Here is a 27,791-nt window from a genome sequence, read left to right on the forward strand (position 1 = left end):
TTTATGGCATTTATTTTGGCTCTCCAGAGATTCTTTAGAACCTTACCTGTTTCCTCCGCCTCAACCCCCACTGCCCTTTAGTTATAATTGTTAAATAGATGATTTTTGGAGAGTTGAAGCTTTTTATCTTATGATATTGTAGGTTTAATTTCATTCCATGTAAGAATAGATATTTGCTATGTAGTATTGCAGTAAAATAGGTGTCCTCTAAATCAAGAGGTACTTACATTTTTTTGTGAAAGGTGTGTGGATCATATTCTTAACATTTTGTTGTAACCACTTTAGTGCCATCTGTATATTTTATCAAGAGATACATACTTTTTGAATTTGAATGCATTATTATGTGCAATATGCCATGTTTAAAACATTAAATTAGTGATTCCGACTAATTTAGTCTATGTTTGAATATTGGGTTGTGAAATTACAAAGTTAAGTGGTATATAATTAAAAGTTATAGTACAGTGTATTTTAAAAGATTGCTTTCACAAAATTACTTTCGTGAAATTTTGTAAGATTTTGATGACTTCAGTTTAATTTTTAAAATTTAGTTTTAAATTTAAATATATTTGTATCCATCGTATTGAGTTATTAGAGTATTATCTTTAATATTTGGAGAATAAATGTTTTAGAAGAAAATTACTGTTTTGTTTTTGAACATGATAGATAAGTATACATAGTTTATATAAAGACCATACTTTTAGTAGAATTTACCTGTGTGGTTTTAATAGTAGACAAATAGGATGTATTTTACAGTTTTAGCACATTTTGGTGAAAAGGAGAGAGACCTGTACTTTTATTAAAGCAAATTATGTATATAAGTAAATTTCATATATAATATATATGTATTTTGCCATGAGGTGACAAGAACTATAAAGATTCAAATACAATATTTAAGATTATAAGCTGATGACTAGAGTCTATATTACTTTACTCTTGAAAATTTAGTTTTTCCCAATTAACTTTGGAAATATTTATGACTTATAATAGGACCATATTTTAAAACATCATCAAAAGATATAGCCTCTTTTTAGGTGGCCTCAAAATAGAAATGGTGGGAGGGGGACTCAAGTTTGTTCTAATTTATTTAATGTATTATGTTAAAGTTTTTAATAGTTTTTAATTAGTCTGTACTAATTTAGATGTGTTTCATTTTAGTTTTAGTATATGTGCTGCCAAAGCGAGCACATTTCATTTTAGTTTTAAACAAACAACAACGTTTATAACTTAGAAATTAATGTAAAGGTAATTTGAATGAAATGAGATGACTAGGTCAGTATGTTCCTTTCAATTAATAATCATTCTAGGCTAAGATAACATCTGGTTAACATCTGGTTAAGTCAGTTAGTGAAGTACTTAAGTTATAAGATAAGACATTATCATTTGTCTTTAATATTATCATCCAAGAAGCTTTACCCATTTTTTCAGTTACTAAATGATACATTTTTACTTAACATTTAAACACAGAAATTATACTCTTAAGAGGGCTGAATGTTAAATTTGTTAGTAATTAGTTCTGGTTTTCTGATTACTGTATTTATCCCGTCTTCTCTATAGTTTAATAATGCTTTTAGTAGGTTTTTGTTTTTTGTAGGATGGAAGCAATTTGAATTGCATGGCAACTGCTAGGTAGAACTCAGAAAACTACCTCAGTTATTTGCGAAAAAAATTATTTCAAGTATAGTAAGACCTGTTTTTACCTATTACATAAATTGTTATGGTTTCATATTTACATTTCCGCAGAGAAGATTATCTTTGATTCCTAACATTCACATTAAAGAGCATTCTTTCTTGGTGTTATCTTTTATATGCACACATTTAATTTTTGCACTTGGAAAGAAAGTCCAGTGGACCATCCACCCATTTGACTTTTCTTGAAAAGTATGTTCAAAGTGCCCATTTCTTTAAAAAAAATTTTTTTTTTTTAACGTTTTATTTTATTTTTTGGGACAGAGAGAGACAGAGCATGAACGGGGGAGGGGCAGAGAGAGAGGGAGACACAGAATCGGAAGCAGGCTCCAGGCTCTGAGCCATCAGCCCAGAGCCTGACGTGGGGCTCGAACTCACGGACCGCGAGATCGTGACCTGGCTGAAGTCGGACACTCAACCGACTGCACCACCCAGGCGCCCCTCAAAGTGCCCATTTCTTTAGGAGAGCTCATAAATTGAGTTGTGCTTAGTATTTTAGAAGAATTTGATTGTTGAAGATTCCTCCTTCCCAAATTATTTAGTTGATCATTGAGTCACTGCCCCAATTATTCAGTTGATTGTTGTTGATAATGTGATGTCGTAGAATGAACAAGCTGGGTGGCAAGGACTTCCTTGATTTTGGCTTTGTTAGTACTAGTTAATAATTAGAAAAGTTTTTTTAATGTTTTATTTATTTTTGAGAGAGAGAGACAGAGGGAGACAGAGGGCGAGTAGGGGAGGAGCAGAGAGAGAGGGAGACACAGAATCCAAAGCAGGCTCCAGGCTCTGTGCTTGTCAGCACAGAGCCTGAGGAGGGACTTGAACTCACAAACTGTGAAATCATGACCTGAGCCGAAGTCAGACGCTTAACCTAAGACTCAGCCACCCAGGTGCCCCAGAACTAGTTAATGATTTAGATGAGTTATCTGAGTTAAACAAATTAAGGAGATTTGAGGCACAGAAATTTGGTTTGAAGTGGAAATATTATTATCTTACTGTGACTTTTACAGGTCAAATAATGTATTTCAAAGCACTTGGAAAATTTGAGTTTTGCAGTGTAAGTCTGATTTCACTGAATGGCCATGAGGTCTGTTAATACAATCATATGCAGATCCAAAACTGAAGCCACAAACTCAGAATCACCTAATAGAATTAATGTTATGTCCGTTCTGGTAAATTTGCTTAATTTTGAATTGATAATAACCTTTAGCTTTGTTAGACTACATTTCAGAATGCACACTGATGACTAATTTTCTTGTAGTACTGTTAGTACATGTAACCATCTAGAACCTCTAGAGTACAGTCAGATCTTAACATTTAGCTCTCTCAGTATTGAAGATGCTAAGAACTTTTGGGATACAGGAAAAAAGATGAAATCATGAGTACAAAATGGGGACACAGAACTTCCAATTTTTTTTTAACTTGATTGGAAGAGTGTGTTACGGTTCTAAGAAGTGAATTTTTGACAGTTAATCAAAACTTAAACTTGGAATTCTGGTAAATAAACTTATTAAGGAATTAACGTATCATTGTTAATTGCTTTTGCTGATTATAATAAAAATGAAGTGAAATTCTCTAGTATTTGAGTCAAATTAATCTATTGTGATGGAATTTTTGTCATCTTTTTTTTTTTTTTTAAATATGGGGGTGGAGGGCTTACATTCTTGGGTACATATGACTATCTGTGCCATCTGTGATAATAGGAATTTGATTTGTGATGTGAATATCTTTTAAGAGTGTATCCATGATGTGACAAAAGCCTAACCATTCCAGGTTTGCCTCTTGAGATATATAGGACTTTGAATTTTAAAACTGCCATAGACCCAGGCAAAGTGAGATACTTTGATCTCCCTAAATTTAGTGCCCACCAAAGCTAATCCAGAGATGAAAAAGATAATTAGGATTTTGCTTAAAGTTTATGAAAGGAAGTTGTTTTGCCTTATAAAGATTTTTGTTTACTCCCATTAGGATATCAAACGGCATAGATTTCTTTGCAGGATTTAAATGTGCTTGTCAGAATTCAAGTACCAAGATTCTTGAGGTGTGGGTTGTTTTATTTCACTCGATACTCGAATGCCGCCCATTTGCTAGCATTGTGCAGGTGGCTTTATAGCTTTATATAATTGTTACGTGTTCTTCAGCAATCTGAGGTAAATCATTCCACTTAAGGAAACTAAAACTCAAGGAATTTATGTGATTTCTGAAGGTCACATAGCTGGTAGATAGCAAAGGTAGAGTTGGAACCTAGGACTCCAGATTCTCAATCTCTAGTAGTTTTTATCAGAGTTAATCATAAAAATAAACTGGATTCTAGGTAATATGGTTTGATCTAGAAGGGAAAATCATTCCTGGTGGCCTTTCAGACATATAAACAAACCACTGGTATCAGATAAATGTAACATTTCAGGGGGAAATTCCAATAAAAAGATATGAGGCATTTAGGAAAAACTGGTATACAACTTTTTAATATAATTTAATTGGCCTTATAGATCATATAATTAACTGTATTGTGAGAAGTTAGTGTCTAGAATTATGCTGTTGATCTCATCTGTGGTTTTATAAGCAGTGTGTAGGAATAGCTAGGGAAGGTAAAATAGCTTGCCTTAGTATGGATTTTTTTTCATGCTTTTTTTTTTCTTTAACTGTTTGTAAAGGCTTTTGTTTTGTTTTGTTTACCTCACATTATGTTCTCAGACAGTATAATTTAGTGTTACAGAATGATAGTAAACATTATCTTATGTGTAACTTTTAATTAAATCCATATCCTTCAGGTAAAAAGAACATATTCTCACGGTACTTACAGAGCTGGCCCAATGCGACAGATCAGCTTGGTGGGAGCAGTTGATGAAGAAGTGGGAGATTACTTCCCTGAGTTCCTTGACATGTTGGAAGATTCACCATTTTTAAAAGTAAGAGAAAACAGTATCAAGCAGTCTAAATCGTGGGTGTCACTTTCACACTACGGGTGACACAAATCATGGTTGTTTCAGAAATAGAATTCTTGTGTAGTGTGTGTGCACGTGACCTCTCAGGTACTGATTATAATGGCAGAGCTAAGTGGTGGACCAGAGTAACATTTGCCTGTTGCTCCCACTTGAGGAAATTAGGTTCCATCCGTTTGTCAGCTTTGTATCAACTGAGTACCAGAGGATTTAAAGTACAGGAAGGATGCCTACAAATTAAGTGTTTAGGACAAAGTAATGGCAGTTTGGCATTGTGGAAAACTGGCTTGGGAGATTATACCTCTGTATTTCAATCTTGGCTCTACTTGCCTGGGATGGGCAAGCCATTTAAACTTTCTGGACTTCAGTTTCCTCATCCATAAAACATTGCATTTAGACTATGTGGCTTTAAGGCCCTTTTAAATTTTTTAAATGATTTCCAGCCAGATTTTTTTTTTTCAATAATCTCTGCATTCTAGAAAATATTTCTTCTTGTGGGCTGCTGGGACTGTCCCACCGAGAGAGAAATTTCTGAGCTGTGTAGTTCTTTCATCAGTAATTTAAAGGTCAGAATATGATAGGATCCCTTTATCTCTAATATTTGCTACATAATTCGCTGTAGATCTCTTCTTTTTTCACTTCTTGTTCCATTTTCTAATCTATGTGTGTATACATATCTTTTCTAACTTTTTCACTCCATTCCATTCCCCTTATATTTTTTTATTCCTTTACTAGTGAAATCATGGAATTTGATTGCATTTATTTTGAGTGGTATTTTTAAAATGCCGTAATTTAGGGGTGCCTGGGGGGCTTACTTGCTTGAGCATCCGACTCAGTTTTAGCCCAGTTTGTGATCTCACAGGTCGTGAGTTTGAGCCCCGTGTCAGGCTGTGTGCTGAGCATGGAGCCTGCTTGGAATTCTCTCTCTCTCCCTCTCTACTCTCCTTCTCTCGTTCTGTCTCAAAATAAACTGTAAATTAAAAAAAAAAAAAAAAACCATTAAACATTATTGTTTCAGATTGTAATTTTAAAGGCAAATGAGCTAAATGCATTCTTTCAGGGGAAATTTCATGTGACAATCCTCCCCTTTCTTGGAAATGATAGGATAAATGTTGTGGTTTTTTTTTTTTTTTTAATACCACTTTCACCATTCCCAGGACAATGGCCCTTAGACATTTTTTTCTCCCTTTTCTTTAAAAAAAAAAAAAAAGTTGCTTTTAGACCAGCAACCTCTTCAAGCAACTACTAAACAGAAGTAAGTTTTGACTTTGGTTTGGTTTTCCTTTTCGTTTTGTTAGGTTTTGATGATAATTATTCAAAGAGGTATCTTTTTTTTTTTTTTTTTGAGATGCCTAGTTTTTATAACTCAGTTCATTTTTATGGATTCTCATGGAGAACACTTGCTTATTTTGCCAGCTTATTAACATCACATGACCCTTTTATTTGGTAGAAGGAGGAATAACAAATGATGAATGTAGTAAATCATATTCTGCCAGGGTTAGAGGAGAGAATCATCTGAGAATAATTACTCTTGATATGTTTGAAATAGAATTTTTTGAAGGAAAATGTATAAATACATAGGAATATATTCAAAATAGGTATGTGTTTTAAATGTATAAGTATAAAGGTATATATGAAAGTTTGTCAAGGGGGCAGTATTCTTTAATGTATGTTGGAAGATGCATTTTGAAAATAATTGGTTTCTGTGTAACTCTTTGCCTCTAGTGTACACTGCCATGGGGGACACTGTCTAGTCTAAAATTAGAGAGTCGAAAAGACAGTGATGATGGTCCCATCATGTGGGTGCGCCCAGGAGAACAAATGATCCCTGTGGCCGATATGCCAAAGTCACCTTTCAAAAGGAAAAGGTATGTTGATTACAAATTTTTATTGCCAGGGATAGATGTCTGTACACTGTGTGTGTGTGTGTGTGTGTGTGTGTGTGTGTGTGTGTGTGTGTGTGTGTTGGAAATTGGAGAAAGAAGGAAGGGAAAGTCTAGAGCATACTTGAAATGTAAATTCAAAAATGGCTACGTGCTGATAATTTTTTTTTTATAAAATATCAAGTATAAATGAGGCTTGAGTAATGTAGGCAAATGACAATAAATTGTAAGTAGGAATGGGAAAAAATGTCATTCACAACAAAGACATTATAAACTATTTTGGAATAAATTTAATAAGAAATATTCAGAACCCATATTAAGAAAACTAAAACATCTCCTGGAGGATATAAAATAATAACCTAAATAAATGGAAAACCCTACTGTGTTCTAGATTGGATAAATGAGTGTCCTTTGAAGTTTTTAGCATTCCAGTTGGACTCACACTTCCAGCACTGGATTTAATGATTTTAAAGTTAAGAAGGAAGGATAAGTAAAGTCAACAAATTTCCAAGAAAACTGTGAAAGAGAAGATAAGTGTGGGGGCCTTGTATTATTCGATATTAAAAATTATTGTAAAGCTCAAAAACATCACTGGAATACGATAGATAGAGTATCCAAATACATCAAAATATGTTGAGACCTTAATGTATGAGATGGATGGGAAAAGGAAGATTTATTTAATGAGTAATGCTGGCATAATTGAAGTCCATTTGAAAGAAAACAAAACCATAGCCCTTATCTCAAGCCCTTATCAAGAAGTCAGAGATTTGAACATAATAGATAAAAAATTAAAATATAAGAATAAAAACTTTAAACCTAGGAGAGACCAAATAAGATAGAAATACTATCTAGTATTATCTAGTATAATAGTAATACTATTCGTGAGAAAAAAGACATGAACAACAAAGTTCAAAACCATGATAGACTGGACTAAAACATTTATATTGTGTGCCAGACTAAAGTTAATATACAAAAAGCATTCCCAAATTCACAACAAAAATGTAACACAACCCAGTAGAAAAACAGGCTTCAGCCAATTACATTAAAAGAATCATGAGATACTATTTCTACCTATTACATTGGCAAAAAAAAAGTATTAGAGGCTGGGAGGTATGAGGAAACAGAACCATTTATATATTGTTGGTAGAAAGGTGAGCTGCTATAATCATTCTGTGAAAGTAATTTAACAATAGCTCATGAAGTTTAATGCATATATACTATTTGATCCAGCACTACTACTTTTGGGAATCTGTCCTAAGAAATGAAATCACTAAAGGTAAATGTATAAGAATGTTAATTTCAGCATTCTTCGTAGTGAGAAATAGACTGTGAAAGCCTCTCCCCAGAACAGTGCAGATATACACAGAATTTTACATGTGATTTAAGGGAGTTCACCAGCCCTCTGAGGAAACTGCCTGCCCTCAGGGATTAGAATCCATGTATATGTGATGATTGTATATCACGTAGTAGTCTGACCAACTAATAACAATATTATCCAAGGCACTGTGCTAAATGTTTCATATAAAGTTTTAATTCATTAGAATGTGGTGTTAATGACACTAGAATTGTAGGCTTGAAAGCCTGTTAGCTTTCTACAGGAATTATCATGTAGCTTTCTGGCACCTGTAGAACATAGTCACAAAAGGCAAAAAAGTATGTTGTAGCATCACGTGTGTGTGTGTGTGTGTGTGTGTGTGTGTGTGTGTGTGTGTGTGTGTGTTGTAATACAAGAGTGCAAAGAGCAGTGGTAGTAGAGATGGACAGTGGGAAATTAGAGAACTAATAAGAGTGATTCTAGGGGTTAAGTCTAGGATGAGAGGAGAAAATTATGGGGGCAATCTGGATTTGTCTCTGAAAGCAACAGAAAACCACATAGGAAGATAAACAAGATGATGACTCCCAAAGAAATTGTTCTCACCCTTTTCCCCTTTTGCAGCAAAATTAGAGGGTTTTTGCATTGAATGAGACTAAGTAGCAGCTTCTGTATGCTTATCTAGGTGAGCCATAGGGGAATGCAGGTGGATGTCCTTTAAGAGGGAGCTAAGGTTTTCCTTTCTGCCTCCAATAAATCATGCATGTTTTGTGGAAGTACTTACTATTTGGTATTTTCTTCCTATTTATTTATTTGTTAGTCTTTCTCCACTGGAATATCAACTCCTATGAAAGTAGGGAACTTGTCTGTTTTATTCACTACTGTCTTGTTCACTAGCTGCAGTGCCTAGATAGCACCTAATATACAGTAGGTATTCTATAAATATTAATTAACCCATTTTTGAAAGTTACCTGTTTGTTCCAGATAATATATCTTACATTAGCCACGTGATTTGAATGAGGGGCATGGTTCTACAGATAAGACCCAAACCTCAGGTAAAGATTCTGGAAGGGAACCTGGGTAAACCACAACATCTATGATTTAGTTGTTTATCCACCTTACAGTGGCCACTTTTGTGAAGACTGTGTTAGAAAAAGGAGGGGATTATATGCATTTTTGTTTGTACTTGTTCATTTTAAAAATAGAACTTGATTTGGGAGCAGGTGATGTAAAATTTCCTTTTGTCTGAATTATGTAATTACTAAATCCTTGATGGCAGTTAAGCCTCAGGACATCAACACAAATGTTTGAAGGCGATTAAGCTTTAATACGTAGGCCAGCCTCTTTCCCCACCTCCTCTATTTATCTTCCTTCCTTCCTTCCTTCCTTCCTCCCTCCCTCCCTCCCTTCCTCCCTCCCTCCCTTCCTCCCTCCCTTCCTACCTGTCTATCTTTGATTTTATTTTAACAGAACTACCAATGAAATAAAAAACCTGCAGTACCTACCTCGAACCAGTGAGCCCCGTGAGATGCTCTTTGAAGACAGGACAAGAGCCCATGCAGATCATATAGGACAAGGTTTTGAACGACAGACTACAGCTGCTGTTGGAGTGTTGAAGGCTGTGCACTGTGGAGAGTGGTATGTATTAACTACTGCTTTTTCTTTTCTTTTTTTTTTTTTTTTGACTGCTGCTATTTTAATGAAAGGTTTTCTTGGCTTCTAAAATTTTTCTTGGGAAGTTTCTCAGTAATTCTTCCTATGGGGAAAGAAAGTTCCCTTTTTCTCTGTATTTGTATGACTAATTGTATGACTGCACTAAAATTTTTTAATTGTTAGAATGTGCGTTTACTCTTTTGGGTTGGACCGTAATAATTTGATTTTCTAAGTGATGAGAAGTAAAAACAATTGCCTTAACTAAGGTTAAAGAAAAACTAAGGTTCACTTGGTGCTTACTGTGTCATCATTGTCCCTGATGATCTTACCCTACTTTCCCTGTGTATCAGTGTAATGTATAAGTTGTAGATGTTCTCTTCACTGGTTTTTAAAAATCTGTTTATGATTTGCCCTGGTATGATTGTTTTGTAGTTCTGTTGGTTGGAATTTCATTTCAAAATCCATTTTTTAGCATGTTCTATAAAAATGTATTTGTATATTGCTAATTACTTGACGAATTTGGGGATTTTTTAGAATTATAAAGACACTATTAATCCCCTGCAAATAGAGTGGTAATAGTTTAGTAGCACTTTTCTAGTGAATGTCTCTTAATTTATTAAGAGTGATTTAGGAATTTTACACATAATTGCGGTTATATATGTCTTTATTGAAAGTATTCTCTTCTCATATTTACCTCTAATTTTTATTTAGTAATTTTGTCTTTAGCATTTAATTTGTTGAAGTATTGACCTTTAAGATAATCCCTTACTTTTTTGATTTCTATAATTAACCAATTCAAATTATTTTGCTTTTTCAAAATACGGTTATACATAGCTATAATAAAACGAAGCGAGTTGTTCTATTTATGTTTAAGCCAAAACTCATGGTTTTATCCCTTTGTTTAAATATGTAAAGTGGTCTTTACATATTTAAACATTTTGACTTTATTTCTAAGTACTTTTGTTTTGACCATAAAATTTAATAAGGACTTAACTGAGTGAAACATTAATGGAAGATTCTTCACTGTTTCATGTTTTTGTAGGCCTGCTCAACCCCGAATAACCAAAGATGTAATTTGTTTTCATGCTGAAGATTTCTTAGAAGTAGTTCAACGAATGCAGTTAGATTTACATGAACCTCCACTGTCCCAGGTATATCTTTAACCATTATTGTCTTCAGTTTAATTTTTATTGTGGAAAAGACTTACTGGTATTTCTGTCTCTTTTTTTAGTGTGTCCAGTGGGTTGATGATGCAAAACTTAATCAACTGAGGAGGGAAGGCATCCGTTATGCCAGAATTCAGCTGTATGATAATGACATTTATTTTATTCCAAGGAATGTTGTTCATCAGTTCAAGACAGTTTCAGCTGTATGCAGTTTAGCATGGCATGTTCGGCTCAAGTTATATCACTTAGAGGAGGACACTGTACAGAATACAGCTACTCATGAAACAGGCACATCCCCAGATACCACATCATCAGTTCTTGGACCTCACACTGACCACATGCTTTGTGCTATAAGCAAAACCTCCTTGGATTCTAATTTTTCAGACAAACTTCATTCTAAATCTGAACTGCAGCAGATTAAACATGAACCTATTCCATCTGTAAGAATCAAGGAAGAACCTGTGAATGTTTATATTGCTGAAAAGACTAGAGCACCGAATATGGATGGCAAGAATGTTAAAGCAAAATTGGATCATGTTCAATTTACAGAATTTAAGATTGACGTGGACTCTAAATTTGAAAATACCAACAAAGATTTAAAGGAAGAATTATGTCCTGGAAGTCACATAAGTCTAGTTGATACAAGACAACCTAGTTCAGCACATTCAAATCAAGATAGAAAAGATGATGACATTTTGTGCTGAATTTGTACATACCATTTACAATTCTTTTTTTTTTTTTTTAAGTTAATGTAATAAAGATTCATGAATTCTGAAAGCAAGCCAAGGACTTGCTCCCAAGTCTGTTACAAAATAGAGTTTATGTAGCTTTGTAACATTCCTCAGTGCCTGTCCATAACTGTGAAGTATCAAAGCACTTAGGGCCAGATGCACTGTAAACATTACAGGTTTAAACAAAAGGAGTCTTTAAAAAAATCATTTGATTTGGAATTGTAGGTTTTAGAATAGAGCTGACATTAACATATATATATATATATATATGTATATATATATGTTACATATATATATGTATACATATGTATGTATATATATGTATATATATATGTATTAACATATATATATATATTTTGTAATATGAGCCAGAATTCTTTTTTGACAATTTAAAGGCTTTTCCATAGAGCTTATTTATACCAATTTTTTTTTCATTTTACTGTGTCAGCACTGTAGTGTAAATAGCTTTTAAAAAATCTTTTTAGTGTGATTTATACTGAAATGTGAGCCACTTAATAAAGGTTCATAATAATAAATATGTTTTCTGTTGGGTCTGCATAAAGACAAACTGACAATTCAGTTAAATCATTTGGTCTGTTATGTTTCTGCTGGTGTATGCATTTAGAGTGGTAATGGAGTGCAATGTACGTATTCAAATCTAGTGAATATTTAAATTCTCCACACTGTGTAAGCATTTTTAAAACCAAGGTTCAGTTATGAAAGCATATTTATATATGTATGTATGTATGGGAATATATATATATATGTATATCATATTTTGCATAACTTCTTAAATTGCTGAATAAGATGAATATGTGAAACTTCCTAGCCTCACTCCCTGGAATATGTTTTAAAATATTTATATTCAACATTAAGAAAGCAGTTTAGGTAATAGAAACAGTTTTATAAAGTTGGGAGAAACAAGGTCTGTTAGTGATATCTAACTCTTCTAACTAATGAAGTTTTGTGGCCAGATTGCATAGCCCTAAGGTAAATTTTCTCTGTAGTGTGTGGAATGATAAGTTGAGAAAATTTTCTTACTAATCAGCATCTGTACTATATATACTTCATAGAAGCTGAGTAAAAATCTTTAGTCAGAATGTTTAGTTGTGAGCAGTTAAAATCCTTTTTTACATTTTTCTTGCAGAACAGGAGGAAAATACGACAAATGCAAAATCGTTAAGGGCAATGACTCAGCTGCCATACAGAGATAGAACTAACAAAATAAGATGTGTTACCTCATTTTTCTAAGGATCCTTCTCCCTACCTTAGCAGGTAAACAACTTAGAGTACTTTTTTCCCCCAAAAAAGCTCTAGAAAGTAAAATTAGGGTAGAAACATGATTGCCAGTGCCTACCTAAAGCTTAAAACAAATCTCTTCAGTGATGGACTTCAGCACTATTTGAGACTGCTTCCACTACTGTAATTGAAAGTCAAACAAATGTCTTTAATGTAAGCTTTGATATAAGGAATTCTCATTGCAGATCAATTTTATTTACCTTTGGTATTTTTCTGGGCTCTTACTTTGGTTGATGACTTTTAACTGTGGTTCTTTTGGGCTAGTGTTGCTATTTAAATTGTTTCTGTCCCAGCCTTATTTGTGGTACCCATAAAACTGCTTATCTTTCTGGTTAGGGAGAAAAAATAATTGCAGCAGTGGTATTTCTGGCTCACAGTTTAAAAGGGTAGGCAAATATTGTAGGAAATCTCAGTGGTTTACAGGAAATCAATATGTTTGTAACATAGGAATTTTCATGGGATAAGGAAGGTATAAATCATGATAATGTAAATAGGGATTTTGTTTTATACGTTACTGCCTTAGCCTGCTCTTCACCACTTAAATCTTCTCTTTTAAGCTAAATTTATCGTTTGCATCTACCTTTTGGATACAAAAGTTAATAACAAACCAGTATTGAGAAGTAGGAGAGCATGTGGTTAAAATGTTTTTCTGTTTTTCTTTTTTTAATTGAAGGGTGATATATTTAACAACGTTTTCGTTTCAGTTTTCCAGTACTATACACATAGATGCATGAGATCATACAGTAATAAAATGTCTTTAGGGTATCCGTCCAAAATATTATGAGCCTTAAACTTTTAACTAAAAGACGTATCTAAAACAACCACAGTGGTTGCTTTTAGGTATAGTTTCTTTTATAAACAATACTCAAAACTTGTCCATATTTTGAAAACGTAATGTTTTGTAAAATGCATACATTTCTCTGGAAGTGAAATACAAATCACTGGGCTCAGATTTCAAGATATAGCCTTGTCACCTTGAATAATGCTATTATGTTCCTTGTCTTACGGGTTATAATTTTAAAATCCTCTTCAGATGCAATCTGAGAACTTTCTGACTACCTTTGTTACACACAAATAACTTCTATTTCAATATTGCATTATATTAATGGTTTCCTAGTTAGTACATTCCAGTTCTTTATCTGAACACAAGTTTGTTAGGTTTTTTTGTTGTTGTTTTGTTTTGGTTACTTCCAGTTTGTTGGACCAGAATAATAAAGCACTTAAGATGTAGTTTCTATATGATCTTATGCTATATAAACAGTGATTATGTAAATTATTAAATTGATACACAGACCTTTAAAAAAATAACTAAGGTACCTCAGTGGTGTCTGCTACAGTGCTTTTTTTGTTTGTTTGTTTCAATTACTTTTGTTCATACCCTTTTAGCTAAGAAGTAGTATCTTTTCCATACTCAGGTTAGCTGGTTAGCTAGCAAAAGAATTAAACATTTGTGATATTTAGTTGAAAACTTTACTAAAGCCATATTCATTTTCTCCCTTGTCCCTAAGGCTGTTGACCTTAAATAAAGATTAGGTTGATCTAGCACAACACTGTGTATGTGTGTGTATGTGTGTGTGTGCATGTGTGTAAGATTATTGGAAATATTATGTTTATTCCCACATATATCCATTTTTAATCCATTATATAACTTGGGGGAGTTGGGGCCAGGGAAGGTAGGAAAAATTTTATTTCTTTTGTTAGGTCTTCAAGGTATTTCATTAGTGTTCCTGAGTGAAACAGTTTTTTCCCCAAATACTTATGGCAGGTAAGATCATGTTTGTAAATAATAGATTAGCACTGTTTTGGTAAATTTGCATTCAGGTATTTTGTTGGACAAGTTCATTGTCATGTAAAGCAAATATCTAAAAATTCATTTTACATTCAGCAAAGATGCAAGATTTGTTTTTAGAGTTTGAGAGGAATTTTCCTTGTCTTCCACCTTTCAATAAATACTAAAATTGATAACTGTAATCTTTTTACCTTTGTTTTGTAATTATTTTCTTATATTTGACATTTTATTTTCATCTTGTCATCTTTAAAAGTTCTTGTTTCTCTGTCTTTAGCCAAAACCATAAGATCTTGAATTGCAATTTGAAAATCTTTTTTTTTTTCCTCTTAAAACTTAATTATCAAAAGTTGATTCATGCCAACTTTAGAATACTGAGGATTACTTTAAGACTGCTAAACTAGTTAGGTATGGGTGCCAGGATGATGGGCTAAATTACTTCCGTTCCCTCTAGACTTTCTCTCCCCTGAGGGGAGGACAAAAGTGCCATTGTTTTCCAAATGCTTTTAAGCTGGTAAAAAGTGACATGATGGGTTTTAGATCTTCAGAGTGGTAGTAGAGCTCTTGCTTAATCTTTCTCCCACCTGATGTAACTAATTTGATATGTAAACAGAATTTTGGTTTTTAGAATGCCTTGTCTATTTCATGAAAGACTTATGTTTGGCACTGACAGTGTATCTCAGATAAGATAATTAAGAGGACAACTAGGGAGAAGTGTAAATCTCTATCTCTGCTCTGGCTTTTCTGTTCTGTGACATACTGCATAATGCAGATGGAATGATTGCTTTTTAGAATGTCAAGCACAAGAGGCTAAAAGCAGTGATGTCTTTTCTTTTTTAAGTTTACAGAGGTTGTATATCATATCTCTACTAGGTTGTATATCATATCATAGTCTCTACCAGGGAAAGGAGGGGGAAAAAAAACATTCTGCATTTCAGGTTATCTTCCCTTCTAGGACTTTAGACCCAATCAGGAAATGTGAATGAGCCAAGAATAAAATGTGGGCAAATAGAATATATGTTAACTAGAAACGAAGAGTACAACAAAGACATGCTACTTCTATGTTTTTTACTATTATCTGCCTTCCAAGAACTGCACTATCAAAATAAGAGAACTCTGGTTCCTTCTACACATTTTTAAATTTAGGATTTATACATCTTGTGTGTTTTTAAAATGTTAAATCTATATAGTTTCCTATAAAGTTCATTGCTTTTGTACTACTTAACACTACTAGGCAGATTCAGAGACAAGTCAGTATAGCTGCAAATATTTTGCATAATGTAGTGTTTAAAATTTTATTTGGACAGGCAGTTCCACATCTTCCCTCTACACCCGAAGTGTCTTCTTTCTTTGAAATTTTGTTTTTAACTGAGCCAGACATTTATGTGAAAAATCTCAAGTCTGCCTTCTTAAAAAAAAACAAAACATAGACACACTTTTCAGTCTGGCTTTTGTTTATACTATTGTTCCATCTCCCTGACAGTTCTTGGAAATCTCTGTCTGCCTTCATTTCCTCATTTCACTCCAATTTTGTTTTAAGCCTCAGATTTAATCACCCTGCTGAAGTGGTTCTCTCAAAGGTCACCGTTTGACTGCCAAATTCAGTGGCTTCACTTAATACTTCTGTTTAATCCTTGAAGCACTTATAAACAATCATTTACTCCTTAAAACTCTGTACTTATGACCTAACTGTTCTGCTTTGCTTTTCCATTCCTTTGGATGTCTTCTTTTGCCTATTCACTATTTAAAGCAATCTCAGGTTCCTTAGGTCTCTATACTCCGTCCCTGAATTATCTTCATGACCCCATGACTTCACTCAGCCTTGGATTCTCACTGCAGCTCTAATGATCCCTGTAATCAAATCTAAATTCTTCTCCCTTGCCCCCAAGCATTAGCTGTTCCATCCCTCCTATTTGGTTATTGGCGTCACTATCTCGCTACCTAGTCATCTCACAGTAATCAGAATTCTCTATCTTTTCTTCTAACTATATACAATGTATTGTGAGATTTTGTCTTGGTCCCAGAAGTGGTTTTATAATTTGTCTACTTCTCTTGTTACAGTAGATATTTAGCCATAGTAGATGTTCATCTCACCTGGACTCTTAAAATAGCCTAAAATGTTCTAGGCTGACTGCAGTCTTCTGCCCCTATCCCCATTCCAATCCATTCTTTCTTACTACCAGATTAATCTTTGTAAGACAAACAATGATTGTTACTCTTTTGCTTAGAAATATTCCATGGCTCCTCTCCTAAATAGAAGCCAAATGCTCATCATTGTACCAAAAAGCCTTCATGATATGGCCCTTCCTTTCCAACTTCATCTGTTGTCACCTTCCATTAATGTGTGTGCCCAATTTTCAGATTTACCTGGTGCCAGTACTTGCCATTTCCCTTGTGTACTTTTAAAGTTCTTTGCCTTTGCTGGGGAAATCTCTGCTTGGAATATAACACAGTGAAATTTTACTTTTTTTTTCTCGAAATTCTAGTTAAACATCTCTTCCACATGTCATGAATTTGTTCCATTTGTGCCCTTATCCCAAAGTCGGTGTAGAACCATTTCTTCCCTCTGCTTCTTGTGTTCCTTTGTGCATATTATTTAGTGTACATATTAGTTAAGTACATGTTGGGCTCTGGCTAAACCATAAGCTAGAAGTTACATTTTCTTTTCCTTCTGTATCCTCAACATCCAATATATACACTTGGTATTCAATAAATATTTGAAGGAACCTTAACTGTTGTACTTTTACTGGGAGTGGGAAAAACAAATTATGTAGATTTCTACTAAAAAGTCTGTCTCTGACTCTAATTCATAATGTAATTCCAGAATTGCAATAGAAAGAAAAGTGAGGAAAATTAGATCAGCAGGCACTATAAAGAGACCAAGTTTCTATTTTGTACTATGGTCTTACAAATAAAGTGTAAGAAGCGACCTGTTAAATATCTGGGCCCATTGAGTAATGTGGAGGAAGTAAATATTGTAAAGATCATTAAACCTGTAAAATCCAACTTTTTTCCTTCAACCAGACATACATTCATTACAAATTAAGGATAGATTTTAACTAGACGTAAAATGATTAAAATTGCAAATAATCATATAAGAAGCAGTCTGAAGCAGATTTTTAACTGTTACTAAGTCTTGCTTGGCAAGATAAAGTCTCCCTATTGATACTGTAAATATTCAAAAATTGAAAATTTTGAAGGTGATAACATGCACTAGTGTTTTTAGTCTATATCCTTCTGTTGCAGGAGTGGGGCAAGGACAAAAAGGTGGCACGTTTTCACAGACCCTCTGTGAACCCACTTCACTAGTATGATACTATGCTGAGGGCATTTGAGCAGCTATCAAGGGGGAATAATACACTTGTATAATGTTGAGAAATTTCTTAGTTTGTATTTTTCATATGTAAAGTGGCGGAGTGGGGAGAAATACCTTTTCTGTTAATTTGTGGTGAGAATTAAATGACAACATGCCAAATGTTTACGTAGCACATTGATTTATATATTGTAGACACTACAAGTGTTAGCTTCTGATCCTGGAATTAACATAGTAAAAAGAATAGAAGAGCTATGTTCTGGGTCAGCCTAATCATTTCATGCCTTTCTCACTAATGATCTCTTCTCTGTATACCGCTCTCTAATTTTGGGCAAATGATAGGTATCTGGGAAGAGGAAAAAGTTTATCAAGGGATCAAGGTGAGGTTGTGGCAGAGGTTAGGGAGATACCAAAACAAACTTCTTCCTAGTTCACTATTTTGCCCAGAGCCAGAAATTCAAAATCATGTCTTGTCACAGACTGCTTTTTCTGTCTTGTCACAGACTGCCTTTCCCTGATTAGAAATTTGTGTTTGTGGTATCTACATGATAGTGGTAGTAAATTTACTTTGAGGTGTAAGATTACCAGTATGATTATAGTATGATAACTTGAACATAGGGCAAGCAAAATGAGAGTTAAACATTAAAGTGTAAAGTAGATCCCTCTCATAAAAGCTTTTAACCCAGGGTTACCTTACCTAGCAGTTGATAACTGGTATGCATCTTCTGCTGATAACTATTTTTTTTCAATAGCAAACCTATTTGTGGAAATAGCATTTGGAGTTAGACTTCTCCATTTATCAATGACCATGGTCTGATTTACATTTCATTCATCTGTGCTTTAGTTTTTCTGTCATTGTAATGAGGTGGTTTTTTCTTGGTTCTAACACTGTAATTCCTGTGTACCTTCACTATCTATGTCACGAATTATAGGAACACCAACAATACTTTGAGATCGACTGACATTTACTGTGCAAATGTGACCAATCAAGATGAGAGGAAACTCCTTTGTAGTTTGTGGGTTCTTAATATAATACTAAAAGCACTCTGATTGTCTTCAGGAAGGAGAAATGACTATTCTTTTCTTGATGACACAGGTGTATAGTAACATGCCTGCCCCATATGAAAATGGTTCTATGGTTTCCTCTTCTTTTTTGACCATTACTTCTGTTAACTAATCAACATCAGTTTCTCTTACTTGCTGCACTGTGAAAAAGCAGAATGGAAAACCGCCTAATTCATAAGGTTAATAACTTTTAAAATTACAGTAAACTTTAGCGCATGGACGGATCTCTACTTCTCAAAGTTTTGCACAACTATTTTTCTTGGTGCGTGAAAGCCCTCCATTGGTGGGCTCATGTTTCATGTGGTAAGTTGATTGTACCACCATACCCATCCTCTGTGTTAATGAAATATTGCTGAATTAAGTTGTGCATTCTTTCATATTTTCTACTTTTCTATTTCCAAGTCTTACAAAAAGTTATTTTGTTCACAAGTTGCTTTTACTCAGAATTTTTGATAAATCTTTCACCCCAAATCAGATTAAGTTACTTCTTGTCCATGCTGACCTGGAAAATACTGACTTCACGAAGAAACTTCATGTTGCATACTTTCTTTTTTTTTTTTAAATTTTTTTTTTTCAACGTTTATTTATTTTTGGGACAGAGAGAGACAGAGCATGAACGGGGGAGGGGCAGAGAGAGAGGGAGACACAGAATCGGAAACAGGCTCCAGGCTCTGAGCCATCAGCCCAGAGCCCGACGCGGGGCTCGAACTCCCGGACCGCGAGATCGTGACCTGGCTGAAGTCAGACGCTTAACCGACTGCGCCACCCAGGCGCCCCAATGTTGCATACTTTCATGTTTAAGTTTCTTAAGGCAGAGTGTGTTCTTTTTATAAACACCATTAGTAAACAACTTTATATTATAAAGGTAATAGCCTATAATTATAAACAAATGGGAAGGTATTTTTCTTCATATTATTTATTATTCCATTAGTTTTGCTTTTTCTGTGAGCATAGTTTCCATCCTATCTTTAATTAATATTTTAAATGTATCCCAACCACTGAGGCTGTGATACTGTGATTTATAAGAAATACATATTTGATCTTCATCCTTATTCCAGGCACAGGAATTTTAACACCCTTGGAACTTAAATGTTAAGTGTAATAAGGTGTCTGTTGAACTTAATGAGGTGACTTTTGGAAAACTCCTAGGTAACCTAAGAATAGGGGCTCGTTGCCAGGGGAAACAACCGTGTGACTAAAGGGTTGGACTTCCAGTCCCCCTGTCCTTATACTCCAGGGGAGAGGAACTGGAGATTGACTTCTGTCACCATTGGCCATTGATTTTCTTAATATGCTATGTAATCAAGCCTCCATAAAATCCCCAAAGGACAGGGTTCAGAGAGCTTCTGTGGTGAACACAAGGAGATGGGGGAAGAGTGGTGTGCCCAGAGAGCATGGAAATTCCTTGCCCCTTCCCCATACCTTGCCTTACCATTCATCTCGCTGTTCCTCAGTTACATCCTTTGATAATAAACTGGTAATCCAAAAAGGAAAATGTTTCTTTGAGTTGTGAGCTGCTCTAGCAAAATTATCGAGAGAGTCATGTGAACATCCAATCCAATGCTGGTAGGTCAGAAGCACAGGAAACAACCTGGATTTGTAATTGGTATCTGAAGTTTGAGAGGAGGAGGCATCTGCTGGAATTGGACCCTTAGCCTGTGAGATGAGATACGATTTCCAAGTAGTGTCAGAACTGAATTAATTCCTTGGTGGTATGGAGATAAAACACATCTGAATTGGTGCCAGAATCAAGGAGGCATACATCAATAACTTACTGTGCTGCTTCAAGTTGTTCGTTTATGGTGTCAGTATACCAAGTTAAGAAAGTTCTACTTTCTGGGAACCTTTCAGATACAATTACTTGATCCTCATGGGTCAACAGGTTGGTTATTACATGGCCTTTTAGATATATTTCTTACCTAGTTTCTCATCCTCTGAGACTTGTCCCATATTTTTCTTTTAGAAAATCTCATACAGAGATGTGCTTGTTTCATGGCCTAGCTTAGGGGTCTGTTTTTTGAATGGCTGTGAGGCAAGAATGGATAGTTTTGAGTAAGTGGAACAAAAGTCAAAAGAATAATAACTTTGTGATACGTGGAAATTTTACAAAATTTAAATTTCATTGTCCATAAAGTTTTATTGGAACATAGCCATGGTTTATGGCTGCTTGCTTGCCACAGAGCTGATTTGAATTGTTGAGACAGACCCACATAGCCCACAAAGCTTAAAATATTTACTATATAGCCCTTTAGAGAAAAATTTTGCTGACTCCTGACCTAGCTAATTGTTTGCATGTGGTGCTGTTCTTCTCCTTTTCCCTGTGAGAGATTACACTGAGAGATAATACATGCACAAATACAGCTTTTGCCGAATTTCAAAATCCTATCTGGTTTCTCAAAGAGATGAAAACTTTTTTCTCCTTTGAATCTATCATTAGAGAGACCAAATGGTTTGGATCTCTCAGTTGCATTAGAAATATCTGATCAATTCTGGGACATTATGTTCCCCATATTAACTATCCCTCTCCACCCTATTTTTGATGCTCAAAATAGAATATATACCAATTATAAGACAGCAAAATGCTTGTAATTGATAATTTTTATTTAGCTTAGCTCTGTAGTTTCATAAGCTACATTAATTTGTGGTGTTATAACTTAAACTGTCATCTGCTTTACAAAGGAGAACTAGACCAAAATGCTATATTCAAAGCAATCCTCTCAAGTATTAGCAGCCAGGAATCACTTTGTGTGTTAGATATTTTTTAAGACAAATAAAATACTACTTTAGGTTCTTTCTGAAGCTAAAAATGAAGGATGTATAGGGTGAGAACAATCACCTGCTTTAGGGTTATAATACACTTAAGACTGTTGGGAATTCTTCTAAGTAATGTCACCTATGCTTCACTGGAATGGGTTAAGTGCCTTGGTAGGATGATCTATAAATTCTCAAGCCAGGATATTCTAAGAGTGAAAGGGGCACTAAATTCCTGAGACTGAGGACAGCAGGCATAAATGAGACCTGTCCTGATTTAACCAGGATAAAAGGCCCCTCTAAATTTAAAAAGAGGCAAGCCTCTGCTCTAATATGCCACCTCTAATTCATGGATCATAAATAGGAGAGAGAGTTAATGCAGTTAGCCTAGATAAAAATCTCTCAAACTCTGATTCTGAATGTAAACATGGAAGTGGCACACCTAAGTATTTCATTAACTAGGTTTCTTTGTTCATAGTTACAAGCACAAATGACCATTTACATTGGTCATAATGGGGCCATGATCTATTAAACTCCTACCCAAATAATGTAGATTAAAGACTTTGTGTTTACTTACTTTAAGAATTGACCACATACTTATAACAGATTATTCAAGAGTCAAGTATAAAAATAAGGTCAAAAACAAACTTTATTTATATAGGGATAATAAAGATATTAGTAACTCAAATACTGAATAATTAAGCTTTGGATTGACTAGAAGTCCATGATTCACAAAGACTATTTTATGGAAGCAGTATAAAACTACATTTGGTTATTTTTCTCAGTTCTCTGGTATTTCTTCAAGCTTGCAAAGATTCAGAACACTTTAATGACAGCTTGTTGAACAGCAATAAAATGAGATGATGTCCTTAGAAGTCAGTCTCTCACAAAAAAGACGTTATATCCAAGTTCTATCAAAGCCCCAGCCAGTAAGGCCCATAAAGGAATGAAGACATAGGACAGATTCATTGTAGTAAACTGTTCCAGTTTAGCACAGAGTGCAAGGCAGAAGGCTAATTTAAGTAACATTGCAATGAGGTACCAGGCTTTTTTTTTAATATTGTGTGATCCATGTCGAGGGTCAAAACCAGACTTACATCGCCCAGCCATTTTCACAATCAGCATGACAAGAAGGATAGTATCAAATATCCAGACTGGAATAAATATGAGGAACCAGTTCCAAGGTGCCTTCTCATCCAGTTTCAACACCAACATGATCAAGAAGAGTAATGTGAAAAGCCAGGTGAGTAGTACTCTCTGAGCCAAGGACATTCTCATTTAAACAGTTTAAAGAGGCTGTTGCAGAGTCGAAAAAAAGGGAAATATACCCTAAGAGAAGGAAAAAAAGTCAAGATTGTTTTGATACCAGAAAAAAAAAAATCACTTCCATTCCTGGTGAACAAAGCTGGTTCTTCCCCCACTCACAGATTTCCTAATTTTGAAAAATCCTATTCTGCCTTTCAAAACCTGTAAAATTTTGTAGCCATCTTTGACAACATTATATCCATCATTCCTTAAAGCCTATGACAAAATACAATAAAATTTTTAGTATATCAACTGGGCATAAGCTCTATACAAAAGTCTCAAGAATAGTCTGTTCCTTTTCATTTGCGGTCACTCAATTCCAAGTACTCATGACTTTATTCCTGCATCTCAGGGATATTCTTAACCTCTTTTTTATACATTTGTACATCTATAAATTTTCATTCAATTTGGAGATGTACTAAGAAAAAGCTTTCAAAATCAAAGTAGTGAAAAAGGAGGAAGTGGTATCAGGCCAAGGGAGGAAAGTTTTAATAAAGAGGGAATGATAAAAATTAAGATATTAAGTAGAATTACTTAAGTAAAGAGGTCATTGGGCTAAAATAATATAGAACACATTGATAATACTGGGTTTTCACATAGTTTAGTCTATGGGTCTTATATTTTTTAAATTAAACTTTCTCATTGCAATTCTTAATAAATAGCTATTAGTCTGAATTTTTCTTTTTAATAATTATATATTGTTTGGTTTGTGGTATAGATCATGATTTTTTATCATTTGCTATCCAATAATCAAGACCACTTAAACTTTTGACATTTTGTTACCAGTAGATGCCAAATTATTCAATAATTTAGTCCCTTCTTTCCTTTCTTAGAGTAAGCTCTATGCCCATTGTGGGGCTTGAACTCAGGACTCGGACAGGCAACCTGAAGCTATTTCTTATACTTCTATTTTGTCTTACTGGTCTATATTTGTTTTGCACTAGTACTATATGACTATGATTGGATATGTTCCAGGATATATGCTCTAATATCTGGGAAGCTTAGTACCTACTCATGGGATTTCTTTTCCAGAATATTTTGCCCTTTCATTTTTTCACTACTAAAATCACTAATTCTTTAAAAATTGGAATTTTGATTGGGATTCATTAATCTATAATATGGTATAAGCATTTAGTCTTCACATACAAGTTTACAGTATGTTCTATACTTAAGTTGTGACCATTTGGAGAAAGAGTAAGTAGAATGGAAATCAGAAGCCAGGTTGCATGCAGTTGGGTAAGGAGTTAACAGAAGATAACGAAATGCAAATAGCTGACAACATTTTATTCTTTTGAAACATTTGGAGAAAAAAAGATGAAAGATAAGACAAATAATGAGCCTGAGAAAGGGTTAAGAAGAAATTTTTCAGTAAAGGAATAATCTATGATTATAAGCTGAGGGAAATAAGCTACAGAGGAGTGATAGATTCAGAGAGGATACTTGATGGAAAGAGGAAAGGATCAGAAGGTGGTGGGGTAGATGGCAAAAGCATGAGAGCTAGGAGTAGAAATGCAGAAGATAAGAAAAATGCAGGAAAATAAGATAAATAAAAAATGCCCTAAACTAGCATGTTTAATTAATTATATTTTAGAACTTTGATATTCTTTGCTACATCTCTACTACTTTAAACAATGGGTGGCTATCATAGGGCAAGAACATATATCTGTTTTATTACAATAATGACTTAATGGATCTCCAAACACCCCTCTTCCCCTTATACCCATCTTTTGGCACTCATTTACTTAGCTGGCAGATGCTTCATACTGCAGTATGAAAAGCAGATGCTTTTACTCCGAGGAAGGCATTTTCTCTAGGTCTCATTTCCTGACCAGAGGCTGCCATAGTGGGATATGGGCTGAATTTGGAAGAGGTGTGAAGGGTGTGTACTGATTATTAACTACAAATGGATTTCATGCTGTAAAGCAAGTTTTTCTCAACCCTGATTCCCAGTCTATCTGAACATTTTTGTGAACCTTTAAAAAGTTTACAATAATACACTTGCTTAAACACACTTTTCCACTAGCCATTGGATGAGTCAGGGTTCATATTTTTGCATGTTAAGACTGAGTAAGCACCTGGTCAAAAAGGGTAGCTGCACTCAACACAGGCACGTTAGGATTGGAGGTGGAAAAATACAGCACAGTCTTAAGGCTTCCAGTTTTATAATGTGGGATGCAACAAAAGCTCTGTATGCACTTATACTAAAATGCCCTCAACTGAGAAGCGATATGTCGATATTTAAACGATGCTTTAAGAATTCTGGATGCTGAGCTACAACGTTAATTTTACTTTATTCGTAAATCTTCACTAATTGAAGCAATCGTTATTTGTTTCCTACTACTAATCTTCTTTCTCCTCAAGGGAAGGGGTTGCCTTCTCCAAAACAAAAATTTGCTCTACTGAAGTTCCATTTTAGGTGGTTACTTCTGGTACTAGGAAGATAATTATTAGTTCATATGCTTCCTCATTCATTGTCAAAATGTTCTGCATCGCCCCAAAATGGAAATCGAAAGGGCTCTGCCCACAGTTCCAGCGTCTATCAGTTGTGTGTGCAGGCATTGATTTGCCCACGGTGCTTCCCACACCACCCCCATTTCCTTCTCTCGCTACCGCCAATCCTCTTCCAAATGAACTCGCCTCATCCCAAAAGACAGTTTTGCTTATGAGCCCACAACACAGAATTCCTCTAAATAACGAGTAGCTTTTGAAAGGCCCCTGCTGCAACAGCCTTGGAAAACTTAACCTTCCTTCAGAGGAACAGCGTTCTGCTTACAACTTACATGGTTTTCGGGCCTACTTGTTCCTATAACTTCAGGATGTTCCTAAACTCTCCTCGCCCTTAGTCTTCAAACACTGACGGTCCGCCCTATCCGGACTGTTCCCATTCTGCGCTTTGGGCGGCCCCGTACATTTTGAGAGTTGAACGAGGTTTCCTGCACAAGATCCAAAACGCACGCAGAAGCCTGGTGCCAAGCAGGTGTCAGTCCTTTTGACTGGGAGTGGGAGGGGGTGGGAGGTAGAGACAAACCCCCCGAGGCTTCGGGAAGCCAGCACCGGGGCACCGGCAGGGCAAAGGCACCTCGGGAGACTGCTGGCCCGGCCCATTGGAGCCCGGGACTCACCTGGCAGCGCCGCTGGCCGGAGAGCGGAATGGGGCGCGAAGATCAGAAAACTCGCCAGTTTGGATCCTTGGCCTTTTCCACGCTTTCTCCTCCATTAAATCCAGAACCCGTCACATGATAATCAAGAAAAAGATCTCAGTTCCGCCTCCCCAAACCACCGCGGCGGAGGCTCTATGTTCTACCTCAGGGCCACGCCCACATCCGGGGCAGGTTCTCACCACCCCTGGGACTACCCTCTCTACCTATAGGTAGAGAGGATGCCAATCTAAGTTCAGAGGCCTTTTTTCCTGTGGTAATTGGACCATTTGGCCGCCAGTGCGAACCAACCGATCTTTTCTTACGTTCGGGTTTGTCAAAAAGGCGGCTATAAGAGAAGCCACTAGGCCCGCCTCCCTACCGCTACGGGCTAGGAGGGAAGTCAGTCTAAGCACAGCCTGGAGTGTCCGTAGTCCCATTGGGCCCACAAGTGCCAATCAGACCAGCCAGCTCTCGGCTTCGCCCCCGAGGGCGCCCCGCCCCTTCTCTCCCCCTCCCCGCCGGCGCGCGGAGACTGCAGGCTCCGGCGCAAAATCCTGCGGGAGAGGGGGTGGGGCGACAGCTCTGGAGGCAGCGCTCCCGCCGGCAGCCTCGTTGTGACTCCTCCGGCTCCCGCAGCGGCGGCGGCGCTCGCTTCGGAGTCTCCCGCGCGCACCCCAGCCGCCTCCTAGCGGCGCGGCGCCCGCTCCTACGGTAAGAGCCGGCATCACCTCTGTGCTTGGGCGGGCCGTGTGGAGGTCGTTGGGTTCTGACAGAATCCTGGGGATGGAGCAGGACGAAAGAGGAAAGCGGCGGGCAGGATGGAGGTGGGGGCTCCGGGCCAACGCATTGCCCTCTGCCGCTGGTGACTTCCCCGGCAGCCGCTGGCACCTGCGCGCCGGGGTCAGCCGCGGTCCCCTCCCATCATTTGACCGGTGGCAGAGGCTCAGCTTCCCTCCTCTCGAGCCCGTGCAGTCCTCGAGCCTCGATGGTGAAGGGCCAAAGCCCAGCGCCGCCTCCCGCCCCTCCGCCCCCTCTCGCGGCCCCTTTCCTTCGCTTCCTTCCCCTGGCGCTGTGTTGGGGGCGCGTCGGGTCCTGGAGGGCGTGCAGGGGCATCGGCATCGGGTGGCCGAGCCTGGGCTGGCGGGAGAGGTCAGCTAGCGGCCGGAGGAGCGGGCTCGGGCGGAGAGGGCGACTGTGCGCGCGCTGGACGCAGGTTGGAGGGAGGGTCGCTGCCCTGCACCCACTGAGCAGGCAACAGTTTAGTTTTCTGATTCCAGCACTGACTACGGAGCGGGTGCTGAAACCTCTCAGGGGCCTTAAGGGCTGTTTCCCCTCTGGAAACAATACTGCGGTCCACCAGCTTGCTTTACCTTTTCTTATTTTTATCTAATGTTGACAGCCAGTATTTTGGTATTCCTTCGTGTCATGACTTTTAAACTCAACACCTTCCTTGTGTAACTTTGGAGATCATTCTGTCACAGATCCATCACTATTTTTAGCCTGACCAAAGGGGGGAAAAAAAAAGGGGACTGCTTTATATCATCATATACTGACTAGGGGAGTGCAGAATATGGACAGTTTATTAATGTCAGCATTTACATACCAAGTAATTTTTAAATTCGTGAATGTATTAAACATTTTTTAATTTACACTCGCTGTCTTTGTTTATGGTATATCCTGCTTACTTTGAGGTTATTTTGTTGTGTGCTTTGATTTTATAGTTTTTGGTTAGCTTTAGCCAACTAGCCATTTTAAGATT

The 27,791-nt window shown here is 36.4% G+C and overlaps 3 protein-coding genes across 3 annotated transcripts in view; 2 read left to right on the plus strand and 1 right to left on the minus strand.

The window, feature by feature from the left end:
* Nucleotides 1-14,643, plus strand: part of RSBN1L (round spermatid basic protein 1 like) — a 67,912-nt gene extending 53,269 nt beyond the window's left edge. The window contains exons 4-8 of the mRNA XM_043588688.1: nucleotides 4,458-4,595; nucleotides 6,354-6,496; nucleotides 9,294-9,461; nucleotides 10,519-10,627; nucleotides 10,708-14,643. Coding sequence (XP_043444623.1) covers nucleotides 4,458-4,595; nucleotides 6,354-6,496; nucleotides 9,294-9,461; nucleotides 10,519-10,627; nucleotides 10,708-11,346 — 1,197 coding nt within the window. The 3' untranslated portion in view covers nucleotides 11,347-14,643. The remainder of the gene's footprint in view (nucleotides 1-4,457; nucleotides 4,596-6,353; nucleotides 6,497-9,293; nucleotides 9,462-10,518; nucleotides 10,628-10,707) is intronic.
* Nucleotides 14,644-22,218: 7,575 nt separating this feature from the next.
* TMEM60 (transmembrane protein 60) lies at nucleotides 22,219-26,342 on the minus strand. The gene is made up of 2 exons (XM_043588687.1): nucleotides 26,015-26,342; nucleotides 22,219-22,916 (listed from the first exon to the last, which is right to left on the minus strand). The coding sequence occupies exon 2, from the start codon at nucleotides 22,863-22,865 to the stop codon at nucleotides 22,464-22,466; it is 402 nt and encodes a 133-aa protein (XP_043444622.1). The 5' UTR covers nucleotides 22,866-22,916; nucleotides 26,015-26,342; the 3' UTR covers nucleotides 22,219-22,463.
* Nucleotides 26,343-26,547: 205 nt separating this feature from the next.
* Nucleotides 26,548-27,791, plus strand: part of PHTF2 (putative homeodomain transcription factor 2) — a 129,884-nt gene continuing 128,640 nt past the window's right edge. The window contains 1 exon segment of the mRNA XM_043588685.1: nucleotides 26,548-26,743. The gene's annotated coding sequence lies outside the window, so the exon portion shown is untranslated.

This window comes from Prionailurus bengalensis, chromosome A2 (assembly GCF_016509475.1).
Source record: "Prionailurus bengalensis isolate Pbe53 chromosome A2, Fcat_Pben_1.1_paternal_pri, whole genome shotgun sequence".
NCBI lineage: Eukaryota > Metazoa > Chordata > Mammalia > Carnivora > Felidae > Prionailurus > Prionailurus bengalensis.